This window comes from Puma concolor, chromosome B1, assembly GCF_028749965.1.
Source record: "Puma concolor isolate L17-30 chromosome B1, mPumCon1.1.hap2, whole genome shotgun sequence".
NCBI classification, from domain to species: Eukaryota; Metazoa; Chordata; class Mammalia; order Carnivora; family Felidae; genus Puma; species Puma concolor.
Window position 1 is genome coordinate 202,754,588 of NC_141670.1, and position 16,686 is coordinate 202,771,273.

Consider the following 16,686-nt stretch of genomic DNA (forward strand, 5'->3'; position numbering starts at 1 on the left):
AGGGAGGGGAGGCGTGCGGGGTCGGGGCACGGGGGGTGGGGGGGTGCCTCGCCGAGCAGCCAGCAGACACGGGTGGCGGGGAGCGAGGGAGCCCCTTTCGGGCCCCGGGCACAGCAGCTTTTGGAGAACATGTCTCGCTCCATTCAATCGAGATGCCCTACTCTGTGCGGGAGGGGACCAGGGCAGTAAGAAGAAATAATCGTAACCGCCCCGCAGAGCGTGTGATTCAAGAGACTTTTCCTTGTATCCTCGGCCCCCGATGCATTCTCCCCGCTCCTCGGGAACAAATCTCCCCTTTGATCATGGGCGTCAGCGGGGGAGATATGGGTCAAATTGCACCCACGTGGTTTTCAGCCAGCTAGTGAGGAATGCAATGTCCACCCACAGCAAAGAGTAACCACGTCCTAACCGTGCCCTCCCTGCAAGACACCGCGTGTTAGCGAAGCGGATGAGAGGTTAGTGGCCGGTCGAAGGCACCTCGTGAAAGGCAAGAGTTTTAATCGTTAGAGGAAGCTATTTCTTCCCAACTTCACCGTAAGACACTTAAAATATAGTTACCTCATGGGAATATCTAGGGACAAAAGAGAGAATTATCTCCTTCTCTGCCTCCCTAAATCCGCCCCCCCCCCCCAGCGTCCTCGGATGCCAACCCCGTCATGGGTCAGGCTGCTGGGTCTGCATCCGCACCAGTAACTTCCCCACCTACCTAGGCCTCGGGGATTCCAGCTCAGGGACCTTAGGGGCTAAGGAACGGTTCCTTGTCTTCCCGAGACCAGACAGACTGGTCTTTAGTTTGGGTGGAAAGTGCCAAACAGAGGCGAGAGGTGGCTTGAGGCCGCCCCTCTAGCCTGCGTGGCTGTGCAGACCCCCCCCCCCCGGGGGGATTCCAGACCCATCAGGCCAGGCCCAGTCTTAACCAACAGACATAATCACCTTCCCCTCTCCCGGCCCCAGAAGGTGGGAGTCTGTCCTCCGGCCCAGCCCAGGGGTCCCCATGCGGGCTGCACATGGAGCCTGCCTGTCCCTGTGCCCTGCTAGATCACCCCCTCCCCATTCAAGAGCTCCCACCAGCTTCCAGCCAGGACCCCACGCCCCCCGATTCCGGAAGCTCCCTTGTGGACCTGCCCCATTTCAGAGCAATGTCAAAGGCACGCAGGCCAGCAACGTGGCGCCTGCCATCCTCACTCCTGCCCGGGCACACCGCACTGTCACCCTCTGGGAGTGTGGCATTCCCCTGACTGTTCAAGTCACTCCAACACGGCATCAGAACGCAACCTCGTCACGTGCCTGAAATCCCACCCGAGGCTCTGGAACAGTCTGGGACTGCACGTAGTTCCTACAGCGTGGCGGGGTCAGTGCACCCAGGGGCCTGCTCTGCAGAAGCAGGACTCTGAGGGTCCCCCAGGGCCCTCCTGCCGATGGTGCTTAGACAGCCAAATGTGGACACCAAGCTTTTCCAAAATGTGTTGAAAATCGCCAGTCCTGCACAATGTCCCTTGAAAAGATGGCCCACGAACCATCTGACAATTGACAATTTCCTTGCTTATGATCCTCTCGGGGCCCCGGCCTACCCGTCAACGTATTCAAGGACTGAAGAAGCCCTTCGGGGTTTTCCGAACTTATTCGGTTGCCTTGAGAGCCTGTGAAGCCCTCCCAACTCCCCGCTCCTCGGGAACAAAGGAACACAAGTCACGTTGCGCGGAGATTTCCGGAAGTGCTCGGGGAGGCAGTGCCGCGTGACAGACGGCGTGTGACGCCAGGAAAGGCGTTCACCGAAAGACCAAGGGTGGGCAGAGTCGAGGCAAAACCAGCGAGGGAAGGGAAGGAGGCAACCCTCCGTGGGGCTCACGCTCAGCAGGGCCCTCCACACCGTTATAGCGTCGTGTGCCCGCAAGTAAGCCCTGGACGGCAAACGTCAGACCCAGCAAGGCTCAATCCACCGACCTACTCCCTCAGAGCTCCACGCCGTCCACACTCCCAGGCAGGCCAAGGGCCTCCAGGAGGCAGGCCAGCCCTCACCCCAGCATCTCCTGCCTGCACCAAGCCCGAGCCACCTGCTCTCTGTCTTCCGGACACGCTCAAGGAAACAAGGGTTGGAAAGTCATTTTTCATGTGTTGACTCTGCAGGTCACAGGCACTAACCCATTTTGGAAAATAATTTCACCCACAAATGACCCAGGCAAAGACAGACTCGCGGCTTTGGGAACAATACCCCTTCTTCCTACAAGATGTGACCCTGAGCTCTCTCGCCCTCTGTGCCGTGGGGACACCCTGGCGGTGCCCCTCCTGTCTCCCGGTCTCACTCGGTGCCAGGAGTGTCCTCAAAGCCCTATGACATATGAACCTGGGCGTGATCCCATTTGAAGCTACTCACCGGGAAGCCCGGAACAGATTGTGTGACCCACACGCAATATTACGCAGGACCTCACGGCAGGTCCCTTTGGCTCTAACGACCACCTGCCTCTGCTCAGTGCTCTGCCTCTGTGTTCCTTGGTGACTGACCCTCGTTCCTGTTTCCGGGAAAGCTTGCTTGGTGGGAGGGTGATGCATAAATAAGTATTTAAGTACAACCAAACACAGAAGAGAGACGCTTTCTTCTCACGCGTCTCAAACAACTACTGTCATTGGATGCGCATGTCTAAAGAAACCATCAGGCTAACTTTTTGAAAATCATGCTTGATTGGGAGAAAAAAACCAATTTCTCTGTACGGTCCTTCCGGTCAGGACAGAGACAGGGCATTTTGATGGCGTCCACGTGGCACTTGTAAGGCCCCTAAACGCAGTGCCAGCCCCGAAGGGAAAAACAGCCCCTGAGGGTGAGTTCAACGAGCCAAAGCATCCAACCCGCGTCTGGTCCTACCAGGTAAGCCTGGTCCAGGGCCTCCTTCCTGTAGTCCAGCTCTTCCTCCAGGTAGCCCTTCTGCCTGCTGAACAGGTCCTGAAAAGGGGAGCCCCCCCCAAGATCAAGATCAGATCAAGATCAAGAACTCATCACAGGGAGCATCTTCAGAGCTCACCTGATCACCTCTGCTAGACAGCGGCAGTCCCACCAAGCCGGGGACCCACCAGGTGCTCAGGTGAGGAGGGAGGCGATGGTCTGCCCCAGGACCCGTGATCCCACCCCCTCCCAGCTTCCCTTCCACGACCGCAAGGACGTGACACCCCTCCCACCCGGTGGCCAAGCAGGAATCCTTCTCAGTTCCTCTTGTCACGTCCCGGTGGCCCCTGAAGACCGTCTCAACAGTTCCCAGATGAGGCTCTTCCCCCCCACACCAATAGCATCACCTCCCCACCTCCTGACCAGTCTCCTTGCTGTGCGTGCCCTCCCCCCCACCCCCCGCACCAACTGGCTCACTCTTTTAGTCCCTGCACGCACCACGCGTCCTGAAGGCAAATCCCCAGGACTGACTTGAGGCTTTCAAGGTGACGACTGGTCTACTGCAGTCCCTTGACTTTACAGATGAGGAAACAGGACCAGAGAGGACCAGTGCCTTGCCCTGGATGCCCCAGTGCTCTGGTGGCGGAGGAGGGACCAGTTTCCAAGCCAGGACTCTCTCACACCACTTGGGGTTCCAGGCTGGAAGCTCTTCTACCTCCTGTTCTCACCTCTCATTTCTACTTGCAAAACTTGAATTGGTCTCTGAAGGCTCTCGGGAGCCACTTCTTCTGGGAAGCCACCTCTGGCAGCCCCAGGCTGGGGCACTTGGAACCCCCGCTTGGCAATAAGGGCGCCAGGGTCCAGTGCCGCGTTCCCAAACTCTCATGGCCATTAAGGGGGCCAGCAAAGTTGGGAGGCCCAGCTGTGTGTCTCCGAGGCCGCTGGGCCCAGTGCCCCGGCATCACCACACGCCCATCCTGGTGTCCTCAGGCTACACTGTGGCTGTCGGCTCATGAGCACACGTCCCCCAGGCTTGTGAGCTCGGTCCTCGAGGCAGGAACCCCGCATATTCATTACCAGACCTCTAATCCTGGCATGGCGCCTGGGATAAAGAGCCTCCAAAAATACGTATGAAGTGAGTGACCGAGCGAGTGGACGAGTAAGCCAATGGATGACAATTACCCAGAACGGCCACTGGGGCAAAAGCAAAATTTAGAAACGCGTGCAAATAAATGCACACGAAAAGACACGAGAAGCCATCCTGGGAGGGAAATTGCCTGAACCCTTTCCACCCGCCTGCCTCCCAGTGGGCTAAGTCTTTTACCTTCTCCTTCTCCAGATCCAGCATCTTCTGGGTCAGGGCCGCCTCAGTCCCCTCTATTTGCTTCAGCCACTGGAAGACAGCAGGGACAGAGGGACACACGTGAGAACCAGGGCTGGCCGGGGGCCTTTCACCCCAGCCGCGTGTGTAGGGGGCCTCCTCGTCCCATCCTGGGGCAGTGGGGGGCCTCGAAACAGAATTTCTTAGTCTGTTCAGATGTTCAGCTTTGACAGATGTTTGCTCGGGGATCAAGTGGATCACGGGTATCCGTGTGTGTGTGTGTGTGTGTGTGTGTGTGTGTGCCCCTGCACTTGGGTGTTTGTGTGTGTGTGTGTGTGTGTGTCCAGGAGGGAGTCAGTGTGCATTCAGTGGGAGCCTGACTCGGTGCCCAGCGGGCCTGCTGAGTGTCACCGAGGTCTAAGGTGCGATGGGGGCTTCATGCTGAGGACCTCATCCAGCCCACGGCATAGGCAGCCTGGGAAGACGTGGCTGCCTAGTTAGGTCGCTCGTGCGAGGTCCCACAGGTGGGCCATGGGGACTTCTAACCCAGCCCGCAAGTCTGCACCCCTGCGGCAGCAGCCCCGAGAGGCGAGGTGCACCGTGGGGTGAGGGGTGTGCTGAGCACCAGGGCGTGGGTGGGCGGAGGCGGGCGGGCGAGCACCTGCCGAGGGCAGGTGTCAGGGGCAGGGGGCAGTCTGCCTCTTCTTGGGTCTGGGCTGGGAGGTGGGCAGCTGTTTCTCTGGATGGAGGTACATAGGTATGTCTTTAGGAGGAGCCCACCTAAGAGATGGGCTGCGGGGTGGACCCGGGGGGGTGGGCTGGGGGTGTCCGTGTGTGACAGTGTGCATGAACGTGTGCATTCGGCGGGACAGACAGCCTCCTTGCCTCCAGCCTGGGGACCACACCCCTTTCCGGGCGTCCCAGCCTCCCTCGGCTGCCGTGTGATCCTCCTGGCTTTTTCCTCCTCCCTGGTGGCTGAAGCTTCTCGTCCCCTTGGGGCCCTGCCCTTGGCTTTCCCCCCTCGCCTCCCTGGGGATTCTACCTGCCCCTGTGCCCCCTCTGCTCTCCAGCCCAGACCGCCCCATGGCATCTCCCTCTGATGCCTCCCTGGCCTCCCCGGTCCCTCTGTGGGGGAAGAGCCCCATTTCACCCAAACCAGGAAGCAGGGAGCAGCCTCGATTCCACCTTTTCCTTCCCTTCCCATGCATTGGGTCCACCTCCTCCTGGTTCAAACACCCACCCGCTGCACAACCACGGCCACCGTCACTCCAGCCTCCTGTCTGGACCCAGAGCCCTCTCTGCTCTCAAGCCCTCACGTCCTCTCAAAAATCTGCTTCCGCTTAAAGCCCTCAGGGACAGCCCATCGCTCCTGGGGGCCACCAAGCCCAGTCTTCCTTCACCTCAGGGCCTCTGCACCTGCTGCTCCCCCTGCCTAGAGCATCACCACCTCCCCCACACCAGCCTCAGTCCCAGGCCTTCACCGAGCTCACACCGACTCAGCCTCAGGCCGCATTAGCTGTTGTCTCCTCCAGGAAGCTTGCCCTGCTTCCTGAGTCCATGGGGTCAGGTGCCCTCTGGGATCCCTGTGTCATCCTGTGAACGGCTCTCACGGCACTCACCTGACGGATTGCTGTTGTCTGTTTCCCTCCCACAAAAGCCCGAAGGTGGGGACCACATCAGACACGGTCTGTTACACTTCCTTACCCTGCACGGGCCCCAGCACGAAGCATGTGCCCAACAAACATTTTGCTGAACGAGAGCAGACGTGAGAATGTGGAGGTCTGGGAGGGGGTGTGCTGGCTCCGTGGAGGAAACAAGACTAGATACAGCTGTGATCACACAGGGTCCCTTCAATGTCTTGGACACCCAGAGCCAGCAGCAGAAGCAGGCGCCCAGAATGGAGCATTTCATTAGATGTTAGGAGGCTGTGCAATGTCTCAGAAATAGATCGGCATATTTTTGGCGGGAAATGACACATTTCGTTTTGAATACCCTAATGCAAGCAGTCATAAAATGAATAAAGTCTAAATGGAAAAAAAATTTAAAAATCCAGTTTTGAATCATGACAGCAAGCTACTCTCAGAATAGGCTTTATAGAATATGGTGTCCAGTCTTTTCTTCCTGTTAAAGAGATGTGACATGCCTATTACGCGTAGAAAGAAAAAACAATTTTGACAAGTGCTTTTCAGCAATTGAAAGAGTAACATGAGGGCAGAAAACGCTGGCCATGAGCATCCTGGGCATGTGAGGTCATGAATTTCCCATCAAAGAGTCCCGCCAGATAGCCAGTGGGCCCCTCTTCCTCTCCCAGAGCAAGAGCCTAAATGCAAATAGCACTACATTACTGGCCAGCAGGGAGGGTGATGGGGACAGGGACACCTGTCCTCCCCTAAGCCCTCAGGGGAGAAGTGAGTCAGCCCACAGGGGAAGAGGACATTCTATAGGAAGCCAGGTCCTTGCCCACAGGTGCCGGCTTCTGAGCCCCAGAGCCTCTAAGCCCCGACGCTCCCTCCAGAGAGGGTCCCAATACCGTGACCCCAGGCCAGCTATCGGAGAGCTTGACTGTGGCCGCAGGCCTAAGCCGAACCCTCTGATCTGGTGTTACCAGCGAGAACACGAAATTCTCTTAAAAACTTCCATCTTTCTGGTTGGTTTTGAACTGGTTCCCAACTGGTTTTGAACTTGAGGGAGACTCATAAGGAAGAGTTGTGACTCACGATCACCTGTAAACCCTGAGACGTCCTATGTCCAAGCTTCTCTGCTTGGCATGTGCTGTGCGCAGAGGACGTGGCGTGGGGACAGGGCTTCCTCGGGGAAGGGTTAGGAGCTAGACAAAGCCCCAGAGCAAGGTCACCCAGGAACACCACGTGGCATCCCAACTAGGGGTGCACTTCGCTTCTATGCTACACGCACAGCTTTGTCCCTCTAAATAGAAAAATTGAAGTTGACCTCAGTTTGGTCGGATACTGGCACTGGGTGGTGATTTTTAACAACACACATTTGGGTGGGTCTCAGATCCCACTGCCAGCCCATGTGCTCCAGGGTCACCAACTCGTGCCTGCTTGTCCAGGGCTGTCCCTGTTTCAGTTCCCGTGTCCCAGGAACGCCTCAGTTCCGGGCAAACCGGGTAGTCTGTCTCCCTGGGCGTTCCCTCTGTCCTGCAGACCCACCTTTCTTTCCTCCTGGGGCCACTCTCAACATTAATATTCCCTCCAGGGGGACATACAGCGACTCCCAACCTACAAGATCTTTAGTCACAGGCCCAGGACGGGGCTGGGGTCTCTTAGACCCAATCTAAGAAAATGGGAAAACACTGGTCTGAGTCCAGCCCCCAAGGACAGTCCCAGATTGGGAGGTGGGCGCCTCTCCCCTGCACAGCTGGCTGGTGAAGGTGGGGGTGGGGGGTGACAGCTGCCGACCAGGCAGGTGTAGAAGGGGTAAGTCACTAATCTCGCATGGTTGCTGAGAGGAATAGGGGTCCCACAGATCTGAGGTGAGGGCCCAAGGCTACAGGTCTGGACGCCCACTATTTTCCGGGCCGTGGGGAGGAGTAGGTCAGGGAGGGCCTGGGTGGGAGAAGAAAGTGGCTCGAAAGGGGCTGCTCTCAGTGAGTCTGTGAACTTTCCACCCGGTGTGGCCCTCCAGGAAACCCTGGCCTATTCCCAGCCCCATCCCAAATCAGCCACCCAAGTCACGGATGGTTCCGGCCATTAGTTCCCCGTCCACAACCACTGCCCAAACCCTCTAGCAAGCAAGCTTTGCCCCAGGTGCTTAGTAACAATGTTTGCTTCTGCTTAGATGCCATGTCCTGGATTCCAAGGCTCACGGGTTCCTAGTCTGGGGGCTCAGAGTGATCCAGAGACCGATCTGCGGAAGGCTGAGCGGTGGGCGGGAGTCAACGCAGGAGGGGCCTCCCAGGGGATGAGGAAGGGATTACTGGGCCTGACATTACGGCATCCTCCAGGGAGGACGTGGCACTAATCCAAGTCGGGAGTGTTTACCAGGCACGTTGTGTAACACTCTCCGGAGCACTGTTACAGGAGGCTGGGCGGCCGAGTTTGCATATGTTGGTACGAGGGACATTTACCGACCATGTACCATGTGCCTAATACTGTTCCACCAGCCAGCCAGGCATGAGTCAGCGCCACCTGCTGTCCACCTGAGGACGCTGTGACTTGGGAAGTAACTTACCACCTGTGTGACCTCAGGCAAAGCTTTGTCCAAGTTTGTTACCAACACTCAGTGCTTTTCACGTGAGTGGGGAGGAAGGACAGGAGCCCAGTGAAGCAGACTATCTGTATTTTCTATGCCCTTCCAAAAATTCTGGAAAGAAGTTTGATTAAGGTCACTAAGACCTCATCGTTATTAAAATAGTATTTCAAAGTTTAACTCTTGTGCTTCGAAAGGAAAAGCTCTCTGGATGGGGGCGACATGAAAGTCGTGCGTGCCTAAATTATCCTACACCAGGGGCGCCTGGGTGGCTCAGTCGGTTAAGCGTCCAACTTCGGCTCAGGTCATGATCTCGCGGTCCGTGAGTTCGAGCCCCACGTCGGGCTCTGTGCTAACAGCTCAGAGCCTGGAGCCTGTTTCAGATTCTGTGTCTCCCTCTCTCTCTGGCCCTCCCCCATTCATGCTCTGTCTCTCTCTGTCTCAAAAATAAATAAACGTTAAAAAAAATTTTTGTTTTAAATAAATTATCCTACACCAATGTAAAAGGTAAGCAAACCAAGAACGTATTTTTAGCAAACACAGCATAAATTATCTCAACACGTAAGGCCCACAGAGAAGTCAGTAGGAAACACCATACTTAACGACAGATATGTAGGGAGTGAATGTATGAATGAATGAATGAATGACAAACCCAATGGACATCATCAAAAGAAATGTAATTATAGTTCACAAGGAAGAAGAAAACAGACGATACACAATAAAAAGCCAGGATCACTAGCACTCAAATACATGAAAACGGAAACGGTCACATCATGTAAGTTCAGCCAAGCCTATCAAGCCGGCAGGGGTCTCTAACGGCGGGGCCCCCAGTTGAACGTGGACCCGGCAATGCGGTAACACGCGGGTGGACGCTTTGACAATATTAAAGCTCTGAGAAACCTCCCTACCGGTGGCCTCGTGATTCCACATCTAGAATCTGTCCTGTGGGAGGGTCTTAAGAGGTGGATCGAAATCGACGCACAACGCTATTCACCACCGCATCATGATAAATAAGAAAAAAAAAAAAGGAAACCCCCTCGCTAACTAGCAGCTGAGGAATAAGGAACTTCTTTGAACCCTACGGTGGAATGATGCGGGTGGAAGTGTGGCAGGCAGGGCTAAAGACGGGAAGTCAAGCCGGATCTCAACGAGGCTTAAAAAACGGTCGTGGGCAAAACACCGGAAAGAAATCCACCCCGGGGTCGCAGGTGCTTTCCTTCCTCCGTGGGGGCTTCCGCCGGCTTGTGCGCTAAGCTGTCTAAGGCGAGCGCGTGTGGCTTTGGACGGGCAAGGGGCGGACATGCGCGTGCACATGCAGACGCGGACGCGGGAAGTCATGCCCCAGAGCCAAGCGAGACGCCGAGGTGCCGTTTCTCGTGTGGCGCCGGGGGAGCTGCGACGCGGTGCACGGACAGAGGGTGCCGCGGGGCTCTACCTTTTCGCACAGGGCAAGCACTGTTCCAGCTTGGATTATTGCAACCTGTTCTTCGTTTCTCAAATTCTAAAACACAAAAATGGGGAAGGGCGTTTTACGCTGGACCCCGCGTCCCCGTGCAGACAGCGCTGACCGGCTTCCATGCCCCTCCGAGAGGCGACCCCGGGGCTCGGCCCCCGCACTCTAAGGGGGCCCATGTTTAAAGGCAGCCGTGTCCTATCTGGGGCCAGGCCTTTGACAGATAGGGCCTGTTTCCAGCCAGTCTCTTAAGGGGGCAGGGATGCCACGTTCTGATCTCAGAAACCTCGAGGGATCCCACCGGTCCACCGTCCCTCCGGGAGCTCCCTCGTGCGCCCGCATCGCCGGCAGGTGCGAAGGAAGCGCTGCGTCCAGAAGTCCGCCCGTGACAGCGCGACCCGCTCGTGACCGCGTGCCCCGCCCGTGACAGCGCGGCCCGCCCGTGACAGCGCGGCCCGCCCGTGAACGCGTGACCCGCCTGCGACAGCGAGGCCCGCCCGTGACAGCGTGACCCGCCCACCCCCCACGAGGGCACGGCCACACAGAAGCCTTACACTGCGCGTGTCAGATCTCTTACGTTGGGAAGAACCCGAACCGAACAGAAAGGAAAGGCACACAGGACACACCCAGGTGGAGACGAGAGCGCGAGAGCAGAAGCCGGCCGGCATAGTTACCCCGTTATCGCCAAGGATATCTAGCTTCTTCATAAGTTCAGAAACATTCACATCCTGGAAAAGATTGCCAACGTTCATTTTGTGGGAGCCGCCAAGCCCGTGCAGACCGGTCTCTACCGCCGGGGCCTCGTCCGTCCCTCTCGGTGCGCGCGGCGGGGCCAAGGGCTCCCGGCAGCTCCTTCGGGGGTCGAGGGAGAGAAGGCAGTGATTGCTGCTTGTAGGCTGAGCTTTGCAGGAACGGCTGGTGGAATCGCGAGGGTCAGGAGGACCCCGGCCGGCAGCCGCAGCCACGTCCCCCGCCCCCTCTCACTCACTGCGCGGCCGCTGCGCTCGGCGCTGCTCTGACGTCACGCCCACGTCACGTCACGTCACGTCACGTCTCGTCTCGTCTCGTCTCGTGGCGGGTGCTGCCGGTCTCACCTCCCACACGGGAGCCCGCGGCTGGGGGAGCTCACAGCCCGGAGCTGGGAGGCGGCCAAGCCGGGGTGGGCCCTCAAAGCTGGGTGCCACGCTTCTGCTCTTTTAACACGGGTACACAGAGGGTGACATTCGGTGACCCTCTGAGACACAAACTCCGACTTTCCAAATACGGTGTTGGGGGGCGGGGGGCAGGCTACCTCGTTAAAATCGGCTGTGTGTGTGACACAAAGGCACAATCCCCCTTTACGGCTGCGCCTGGCATCCGAGGGGGCCCCTGGCGGTGGGTTGAGCGGAGGCACCCCCCAAGCACGCTACCTTAACTCCTTCCTGGTGACAGAACAGCTGGAGAGCGCTTCTGTTGTTCTCGGGGAAGGTGCTGATTTGGAGGTTAAATGCTGGCGACCTCCGCTCTCTCTCCTGGGGAAAAGATTTGGTTTAAAAACAGAACTTTATTGGCTTGTTTACCACTTGCCACTTTCCCACGTTACGCAGCAAAGACCAACGGGTTCCAGTTGGCCAAGGCGTTACTAAAAGGCGCACATTCAGACTACCATCTCCTGGTCCACGAAGGAGCACGCCGCGAGGTCCCGCCTCTGCAGGGCGGCGGGTCTCGAGCCGAAATGTGTCTACTTCTTACCCACTCCGCTAGGAAGAAACGGTTAACCAAGGCATGTGTTCACCTGCTGCGCGACGGGAGCCCGGGAAGCCACAGCTCATTAAATACTCGGTAAGAACAAGTGTGTGAAATTTCAACTGACAGCACAGCCACCAGCTATGGCGTTCCTCGTGCCCTGCGGCAAATCGCTACCTCGTTGAGCCCTCACACCATCCCACGAGGCAGGCGTTATTGCTTTCGTTTCGTGGACAGGGGGGCGAGTCCCGGTCCCAAGCTCCCGAGCGGCAGGGCCGGGACACGAACCCTGGATTCACACCGTTTTCAAGACAATCGGCTGACTTCGTTCACAATTTTTTTTTTTTTTTTTTGAGCCGTGCTAACACATCAGCGATCATTCTATCCCTGCCATAGATGCTATTCAAATCTCGATCACTGAGGAAGGAAAAGCAAGCGTTTTCCCACAAGAGGTGCTCGTTAATCCTATGTAACGCGACACGTTTTTAAAAAGGACAAGAGAAACCCAATTAATGGCAGGGATATAGTACACAGAGCTGCCTTTAAAACTTGAGCAACGGACAGGCTAGCTTTATGGGAAGGCCAGCAGAGAAGACCTTTCTGAATTATACCTTTAAGTCAAACTGCTTTTATTTGGCCAAAATTAGAGTAAGATGACTAAGCCCGCTTTGGATGATTCCTGCAGAATCTAGGGAGGGCACCCATGGGTCTCTTTAGTCACTCAGCTAAGAAATGTAACCGAATGAGCACCAGCTTGGATGGCAGGACCTACGCAGATGGGGTTGGATAAGGCTAATGGGGAGAGGAAGGTGAGGTGGGTGGCAGGGGACATTCAATTACCTTCCACAAGGTGCAACTTGGCTAACCTTGTTTGAAGCAGTTCAGGGGGAAAACTTCGTTTCCCTTATCAGCCACGAAGACCAAAATTCACAGTGGCTCTCTTCTACGGATGCCTTTCTATCTGCAATGCTTAAGTGGAGTCTCCATAGAAAAAGTGACAATAGAAAGCCCATATTTTATCCGAACGAAAGTCCAAACTGGTCTCTAACGGCTCTGAAGGACAGTGGAGACACTTCAAGAAAGTCTTAGCACGCTGAGCAACGCTCATGGAACTCTCATGAGAAAGATGCGTGACCAAGGGCTGTGAAAGGCTTCCTAGCTGGCCGAAGTGTGAACAGTGACCTCGCGTGGCTTCCGATTTCCTAGTGCGTGAACGAAGGCCCAGTTGGCGCTCAAGCAAGAGTTGCGTTGCAGGGGTAACGCTTGGTTTCGAGACCTTCAGGCCACGGTCCACGCCAACACAACAAAGGACAAGATGGTAAGGTCTAGCGCAAACAGTTTTGACTGAGGCCAGGATGAGGGAACAAAATCGGGGGGACACCAATGTTGCGAAGGCGCTCGCTTCTCCCGAGGGTTCCGTGCATGCAAAAAGGCTTCAGCCGAGGGAGAGCGGGGCTGCGTCACTGTAGGTGCTTAGAGAAACGAGTGTCACAAACATGGCTGATGTTTAAACTGTGGATGGTGTTTAAATGGCGACAGACAAACAAACACAAAAGGGTCATGACGTTCAGGTGGCAGCAAGGCGATACAGCGACATACCGAAAACAAGGTTTCAGTGGGAAGCAAAAAAACCGTCAGCGGTCTTGCCCTGGATGCAGCTCTGTACTAGGGACCTTACTGAAGGTTTGGAACACGGCCGCTACCTACGAACACCGCTCGGTCTCCCTCCACGCTAACCAGGAATTTTGGAGTCGTGCGGTTCGAGTACAAACAGGTACATTTCCAGTCCAATGCAACATTGCCATGACACACGGGCCTGTGTTCACTGATCAGGGAGCTGGGGCAATGGCATCGGTTTTCTCAAACGCCTACGCAGATACCTCCTTTCCCCCTGCTCGCTTACTTACCTGTGTTCACCTCGGCAAACAGAACATGGGCCGAACTAGCAGTGAACACGCTACAGAGGCAGTTGCGGGCCAGGTCGGACCCCGCTCTTTCAAAGGGAGACATTCCCTGCATGCAAGGTCACTTAAAAAAGGTGTGTTATTAATTGCAACAGCGCTTCTGTCCGACTTTGCAGAACGCATACCAGGTGACTATGCATGCGGGAAAGAAGTAGTTATGGAAATGAAACACAAATAAAAAAGGCAAAATATTGCAAAAACAAATTATTTTATTAAGTGCAAAAAACAAGCCGTAGGCAATAAATAGATTAGCTCTGGTACATGTCCAAAGACCTCGGTGAGCATTCTCTCCAGAACATATTAAGGCAGTGAAATTATTCTGAACATACAGATTTAAAAAAAAAAAAAAGAAAAGAAAAGAAAGGAAAAGAAAAGAAAAGAGAACTCTACCACGTCCCTTTACACATGCTGGAGGGCATCGGGGAGCTTTACATGAATTTCAGTTTGGGCTCAAAGAGAAGGTCTGCTCCGTTTGAGAGCGCGCAACAGATAGAGTCTCTTACTTCGAGCTCCAGCACTCGGAACTCTAGCAGCTCATTTTGGTCCTTGGCGTCCTGCATTTCGTTCTTCAGCTGACTCTCTTCCATTTCCAGTCTGTAAATCTAGAGGAGACGCACCTGTGGGTTAGCGGGCGGGAGGACCGCCGTCCACGTGGGGGCCGCGGGAGACGCACCCTATTCAGCGCGGGCAGGGTGCGGGGGTGGGGGCGCCTGCACCGTCCCTGCCAACCCCCCTGGGGGGCCTGGCCTGGAAGAGGGGCTCCTCATAGGCTTGCCGAATAAATGAGCGATGGGGGAAACTGAGGCACGGCGCCACTAAGTCCCTTCCTGAGGTCAAGTGTGAGGGAGGCAGGAACGCACCATGGGCGCTTCTGATCCCAAAGCCTCAGTGTGGTCTTTTCGCGGGCGGTCTGGCCCCCCAGGATGAGCTGGCCCCCCCCCCCCAGACAGACAGCACCAAGCCGCGGCAGGAAGGCACAGGCCGCCACTGTGACCCTGCCAGAGGGCTGAGGAGAAGGCCTAGTGGAAGCAGTTCTCCTGAAGGCACAAGTCCGTCTGGGGAGGTGGGCCGCCTGGTCCAACACCCGCCAGGAGACACTGGAAAAGCACCCTAATGGCTCCGTGCCTCAGTTTCTGTCGCAGGGGCATAAAGTCCTGCAGCAAGGACTGACTCAGATAAGGCACACCTCCTTACAGAGGGCCTCCCTCCTCCTGCCAGGAGAACCAGAGGGAGGGTCTCCACTGACGGGGTCCTGCACCCCCAGGGGACTCTTGGAAACAGTGTGTTTTCTCCATGGCTCCCTGAATTTAGTGAGCAGGACACGAAATCTCTCCCAACGCACAGGCCCGACCTGCAGGGCAGCGACACGCCCTGTCCCCGAGCTCCAAACGCTATGGAGAAACACAGGGCAGTGAGCGGCCACACCCGTCTGTGGCAGAGCTGGGACTGGGGGCGGGGGTGGAGGGGGGCAAGCCCGGGCTCTACGTTGCAGGTGTTCTAGGATGCTCTAAGGCTGAGGCCTCACCCAGGTCTGGGGCGGCTGGCATGCAAGGTCCAGGAAAAGCAAACCTCTGTGGACAGAGGTTGCCAAGGGGTGGGGGTGAGGGTGTGGTGGGAGGAGACAGGGAGTGACTACAAATGGGCACAAGGGACCCTTGTGGGCAGCAGAAAAGGTCCTAAAGCTGCATTGTGACGGTGGCTGCACAAAGAAAACAAAACAGAACAACACTCTGGATTGCACACAAACGAGAGAAACATAAAGCTGAGGTCTCATCCCAAAGCATTAAACCTACTCCCCTTGCTGTCTCAAGAGGCGTCTGGAAAGTTCCATGACCGCAAGAAGGAAGACAGGCTCAGCTTTGCCAGCACTGAGGCTTCCGGTCCATGAACTGGACTGTGACGGCCTGAGAGCCTGCCGGGCGGCTAGCGCCTTCGGTCCCCCCCACCCCCACCGCCACGTGGGAGGGAGGGGACCTGCCAGGGGTTCCAGAGCAATGGGAGAGGCGGCCTGGAAAGCCCTGTGGAGGGAGGGCGGGCGGCCCTCACTGTGTCTGCAGGGCGCACGCCCTGTCCCAGAGGACAGAACCGGGGCCGAGGCCTGGGAAGCCCCAGGAATTCGGCTCGGACTCAATGTGAGGAAGAGGTCTGTGCTCTGAGAGCGGTCAGGACCCAGACCCACCATGGGGGCAATGGGGCAGAGTCTCAGTCGGGCTGAGCCTCTGAGGTCCCTGATTCTCTGAGGGGGCGGGAAGGGTACTGACGCTCACATACCTTTTCCAGCAAGTCCTGGTTTGTCCTGATGAGAAGCTGCTTCTCTTCAACCCATTTGGAATCCTAAGAAAAAGCACTAAATATGTTCACGCTCATTGAAGCAAACAGGTGCTCACGCAGCAAAGACGGAGTCAGCGAAAAAAAGTCACCTAATATAAGGCTATGAAAAGGTCATGGGGCGCCTGGGGGGCTCAGTAGGCTAAGCGCCCGACTCTCGATTTCGGCTCAGGTCACGATCTCATGGTTTGTGAGTTCGAGCCCCGCGTCAGGCTCTGTGCTGACAGTGCAGAGCCCGCTTGGGATTCTCTCTCTCTCCCTCTCTTTCTGCCCCTCCTCACTTGTGCATGTGCTCTCTTTCTCTCTCTCAAAATAAATAAGCATTAAAAAAAAAAGGGGACTATGAAAAGATCAGAGAAGAGACAGCAGCTAGAAAGACTTCATCATCCCTCTAAACCTCTACACCCAGAAAAGCGAGCCGGCGGGATCGCGGGGTGTCCCTTCCCTACCGCTCACGCTCCCTGAAAGCAGAGGGGGCCCACGCTGAGTGTCATTGCCAGGAAACCAGCTGCAGAGCGACCAAATCGGCACTGCCCACCCGCTCAGGCCTGCTCACTGCACCCGGGGTCTCCCCCACACCCGCGGACACGCTCTCGGGTGCATCCTGGTCCCTCTGCCCGTGAGGCCCTAACTACGTGTCTCGGCCTGGGCAGGTTCCTGTCCAGGCAAGTCCCATGAGCACACGGCACTAGGTCTGTCTTTCCACCGTGGCGTCCCCAGCCTGTGCTCCATAAACACGGCAGGATGGATAAGGGAACAAACGAAGAACGTTCCTCTTCCCTTCTCTCGGCTCCGGCAGCCTCGGCTT

At 56.5% G+C, this 16,686-nt stretch overlaps 1 protein-coding gene across 3 annotated transcripts in view; it reads right to left on the minus strand.

Annotated features, from left to right (window-relative positions):
- The window catches only part of JAKMIP1 (janus kinase and microtubule interacting protein 1), a 136,704-nt gene that overhangs the window by 13,473 nt on the left and 106,545 nt on the right, over positions 1-16,686 (minus strand). For 2 of the 3 annotated variants that reach the window (XM_086705490.1, XM_086705491.1), the window contains exons 13-19: positions 15,822-15,884; positions 14,054-14,152; positions 11,271-11,372; positions 10,536-10,589; positions 9,844-9,909; positions 4,203-4,271; positions 2,861-2,938 (exon numbers count right to left, since the gene is read on the minus strand). In XM_086705490.1, coding sequence (XP_086561616.1) covers positions 2,861-2,938; positions 4,203-4,271; positions 9,844-9,909; positions 10,536-10,589; positions 11,271-11,372; positions 14,054-14,152; positions 15,822-15,884 — 531 coding nt within the window. Of the gene's footprint in view, positions 1-2,860; positions 2,939-4,202; positions 4,272-9,843; positions 9,910-10,535; positions 10,590-11,270; positions 11,373-13,739; positions 14,153-15,821; positions 15,885-16,686 lie in introns of those variants that run through there. The other variant, XM_086705492.1, reaches the window with a different exon arrangement.